The 5079-nt window shown below is 31.0% G+C and overlaps 1 protein-coding gene across 1 annotated transcript in view; it reads right to left on the bottom strand.

The window, feature by feature from the left end:
• Positions 1 to 2324, bottom strand: part of LOC141300377 (tetratricopeptide repeat protein 21A-like) — a 28390-nt gene extending 26066 nt beyond the window's left edge. Inside the window, exon 1 of the mRNA XM_073830650.1 lies at positions 2280 to 2324. Within this exon, the coding sequence (XP_073686751.1) occupies positions 2280 to 2324 (45 nt within the window). The remainder of the gene's footprint in view (positions 1 to 2279) is intronic.
• Positions 2325 to 5079: the final 2755 nt, after the last annotated feature.

Genomic DNA, 5079 nt, shown 5'->3' with positions numbered 1-5079 from the left:
CACTGACAAATATTTGTTCATGTTTTTGGCATGAACTCATGTTCAGTCTCTCAAAAACAAGACTTATCTTGTTCAATTTGCACCTAAAGTAAATGCATATTTAGTATGTTTAGAAATCTTAACTGGAAAACAAGACAAAAACACTAAGGAAGATTTGAATTTAAGACTATTTGTTCTGATTTTAAAACCTTGATTTGTAGAAGGGTGAATTTTTAGGACCTTTTTAAGACCTCCAGAAACCCTGCATATATCACTGCACTATTTTTGTCAAAGTTTAGGACTGTGGTTTCAGTGTCTGCCAGGCTAAAGCCCTCAAGCTTTGTTTTAAAAACAGAAAGTAGTAACATGCTATTGGACTGTAGCAGAACTCAAAGTGTGATGGCTGTTTTGCTTTGTGCAATGGCCAACATAACGCCCCACGGTTGCCAGAATCGATGTGTGTGTAATTCTGAATGCATCTGAACAGTTCGCCAATAATAGCTCCACACAAAAGCAGGTCCCAAACCAATCTATGGAGTTCAGTGCATTGAGGGTCCTTCCGAATTCACAGAAACTCTCCAGTCTGAGTGCACGTAACCTCTGTGTCCCTGTCTGACTACATCTGTGATGACGCACGCAGTCGTTGCAAAATGTTTTCGGGCTACTTTTAATGATGCAGGTATATGGCGATTAGATGCTTTAAAGAAAAAAGAAACTTTTCTTTCCAGCTCTCAGACCGCCAGCACATCCAGCTTTGAAAGTAAGTGCTTCACATTCATGTGCACCAAAGAAAATTGCTGTAGAAACAATTTTTGCTCAAACATTGCTAGTAAAATCCACAAATAAAATTGTACTTTCTTATAAACTACTCCAGTAATCTTTGAAAAATCACTTTTTTATGCATGGCTGAAGACGTGTCCTCACATATATATATGCACTGTAAAAAAATGATTTGTTGACACAACTTGACTTAGTCCAGTCATCTTTTTGCAATGACTCAGTCAAGTTTAGCAAACACTAGGTGTCAAGTTCACTCAACTTGAATGTAGTTGTTGAAATAACTTACAGTAAGTTGAGCCAACATACTATATCAATTAAAGAGCATTTGAATTTTTTAGTTAAGTCAACTTATTTTTTTATGTTTTCACAACCATGAACTAGGTTGTTTTATATATTGTGTGCATTGTTTACTTTATTTTCATCACAATCAAGCACATGTTCCAGTCTTTTGTTTTTTCACATTTACATTTTCATTCTTCTTTAATGCAGCTGCTTAAAAAATCTGTAATATAATATACATTTTATAATGTATATATTTAATATAATGTAAATTATATATATTTATAATTTTATTGATTATTTGCATCACAATAAAGCGCATTTTTTTTGCATTTTTGTTTATATATATATATATATATATATTCTTTTTTGTTTTTGCTTTTTTTGCATTTTTTACATTATTCTCATCACAATTAAGCACATTCTCATTACTGCAGTGTCCAGACATTTTACTTTTGTCATTTTTTAACATTTACATTTTCCTTTTTTCTTTAATGCAGCTGCTTAAAAATTCTGTAATATACTATATATTTTATAATGTACTATATATTTTATAATATATATATTTTCAGCACAAGAAAATACACACATATTTACTTTTGTCGATTTTTTACATTTACATTTTTCTTTTTCTTTAATGCAGCTGCATATATATATATATATATATATATATTATATTATATATATTATGACAAATATTGACATAAATATATATATATTCCATCACAATATGTAAGACAGTGAATATGTGTTGGTTAAACCAAGTTAATATAACAAGTATTGCCTTATTCATTTTTTATTATGATTTATTATAAAAATATAAATTATTAAATAATATTTAAAATAATAATTTTAAATTATTACTGCCACTTTCTTTTGTATTAGATTTTATTCATGCATTACAGTAATGAAAGTTCTATTATACAATAATTATTTTTGGTTAAACCAGCAAACAATAAAGCATTGTATCAAATATTGGCATAATAAATGAATAGATCATTAATCTGAAACTATTACATGTGATATAATGTTAATTTCCTGCATCACAGTAAAGAAAATTAGATTTTCTTAATGAGATTTTTTTCTTGCATTACAGTAATGAGAACTGTCATGAAAATATTGGAGCCAAATCTTAATGATAATGCTTCGTCACGACATATTCAGTGAAACTGACCCGCATGGGGTCATTAGTAATGATATACCTGCCACAAATAGTCATAAGAGTTTCAGATTTTCCTTACGAAAGGGCTCGATTGCGCCTGCATACGTCCTGTCGCCCGCCGCATGACTATACGCATTAAACCGCAGTCGAGTTCTCGCAATATGAAACATGAATCATGCATCGCTTAAGTTCCTGTTACACAGATGATCGCATTATGCAGCTATCACTGCATTACGCTAATGGCTCGCTGCATTTTCTCAAAGACGGCCCAGGAAGAGCCCATTAAAGATGGACCGAGGTACAGTATGCTGTTTCACTGCGACACCGATGAGACACGGACAGATAGACACCCCGATCGCAACATAACCTCTGTAACCTCGTAAAGGTGATTGATAGGAGCAAAGCTACAAATCTTTTATGTCAAAGAGTAGCGTTAACCTTTTTCCTTGAGTTCAGGCCGGAAGAAACGCTGAGGGTTCAAGGACAGTTTAAACCGCTAGCTCAACATCTGCTCTTGTGTGACGTTGGAGAAGGACAACTTCTGCTCATCTATGAAGATGTCTGGGTCATATTTCATCCCAAAATCAACAGAAAATAAGACAATATTTTTAACATGGAATAATATAGGTTTTATGACTTTTACGATTAATTAGCAATTTTTAAATGATGATTTAGTGCAAATTTTAATGACTGCAATTGACAGTTTTATAAATTTGTATTCATTTGAATAAATTTGCAAACAATTTATAATAACATTTTATTAGTTAACACGAATGAACAATGCAAAATAATTCTAATGCATTTCTTAATCTTAGTGTACACTAATAAATGATTACAATTGAAAGATGCATTTGTTAATATTATCGGTTAATATTAACACTTTACAATGTAGTTGCATATGTTAGCAGTGGTCAACTACATCAGTTCACATGAAATACTGAAAACCTATTATTCATGCCTTAATTTAGGTAAAAAAAATTTGGGTTAATTCAACAAATTTTGCCTTAAGAAATTATTCATTTGCAATAATTATTGCCACAATTTATTTATTTATAGTTAAACTAGTATACAATCGAGGTAATATGACAAATATTGACATAACTAATAAAATATTTATTATAAATAAATTATTTTACATTATTACTGCCACGATTTAAGTTTTTTTGCATCATAATAAATATTATCGGTATCTGTTAAAATTATCGGTAACACTTTACAATAAGGTTGCATTAGTTAACTGTGATCAACTACATTAGTTAACATAAAATAATGAAAACTTATTATTAATGCCTAAATTTAGGTGAATATTTTTTTGGTTAATATAACTAATTATTTAATATAACTAATTAATTAACTACATTTTAAGTAGTTTTGAAATACAATTAATATCTTTTCAATAAACCATGTTAATATAACATTCATTCATTAGTTAACCACATTAGTTAAAATGAAGTAAGAATGAACAGTTAATTTCAATAAATTATTAAAATCAACAATTTCATTTAATGTTAAACTGCTTTAAATTACTTTTTTCCACATCAATCTACATCTCATACACCATAATGACAAAGCACAAAACAGGTTTGTAACAACTTTGCAAATTTATTCGAAATAAAAAGTGAAAAGATCCCGTTGCATAAGTATTCATACCCTTTTCTGGGACACTGGAAATTTAGCTCAGGAGCATTCATATTGCTTCTAGATGTTACTACACTTGGAGTGGAGTTAAAGTGTGGCAAATTCATTTGAATGAGTCTGATTTAGAAAGGCACACACCTCTCAGAAAAGGTCTAACAGCTGAAAATGCAGATCAGAGCAAAAACCAAGATAGCTGCCTGTAGAGCTCAGTGACAGACTTGCGTTAAGGCGATGATCTAGAGAAGAGTTCAGAAACAAATCTGCTGCATTGAAGGTTGACAGAAGCATTCTCCATAATGGAAGACGATTGGAACAACTAGGACTCTAGAAAATGTCTGCCAGCCCCCATCCAAGCTGACAGAGATGGAGAGGTGAAAAGGTGAGGCAAAGAATGTGAGATAATTGCCAAATGCAGATGTGCAAAGATGCTCACATCAGACCCAAAAAGACTTGAGGCTGTAAAGGTGCATCAAATATGTACTGAGTTAAGGGTATGAATACTTATGCAATCTACTTATTTCAGTGTTTAATTTTTAATACATTTGTCAAATTTGCAAATCTGGTTTTTGCTTTGTCATTATTATGGTGTATGGAGTGTAAATTGATGTGGGGAGAAACTCATTTAAAGCAGTTTAACATAATGCTGCAGCAAAACAAAATGTGACCCTGGAGCACAAAACCAGTCTTAAGTCGCTGGGGTATATTTGTAGCAATAGCCAAAAATACATTGTATGGGTCAAAATTATTGATTTTTCTTTTATGCCAAAAATCATTAGGAAATTCAGGAAATATCATGTTCCATGAAGATTTTTTGTAAAATTCCTACTGTAAATATATCAAAATGTAATTTTTGATTAGTAATATGCATTGTTAAGAACTTAATTTGGACAACTTTAAAGGTGATTTTCTCAGTATTTTGATTTTTTTGCATCCTCAGATTTCAGATATTCAAATAGATGTATCTCGGCCAAATATTGTCCTATCCTAACAAACCATACATCAATAGAAAGCTTATTTATTGAGCTTTTTTGTACAATTTAACTCAGTTTTGTACAATTTAACCTTATGACTGGTTTTGTGGTCCAGGGTCACAAATGTGAAAAAATTGAAGGGGTATGAATACTTTTGCAAGGCACTGTAAACGCATTGCACATTAGTTAATGATCGTTAATGCATTAGTTAACTAATGGAACCTTACTGTAAAGTGTTACTATCTTTACAAATGCAAGTTACAATTTAAA

This window comes from Garra rufa, chromosome 24 (assembly GCF_049309525.1).
Source record: "Garra rufa chromosome 24, GarRuf1.0, whole genome shotgun sequence".
Lineage (NCBI taxonomy): Eukaryota > Metazoa > Chordata > Actinopteri > Cypriniformes > Cyprinidae > Garra > Garra rufa.
This window is presented reverse-complemented; position numbering and strand designations above follow the sequence as displayed.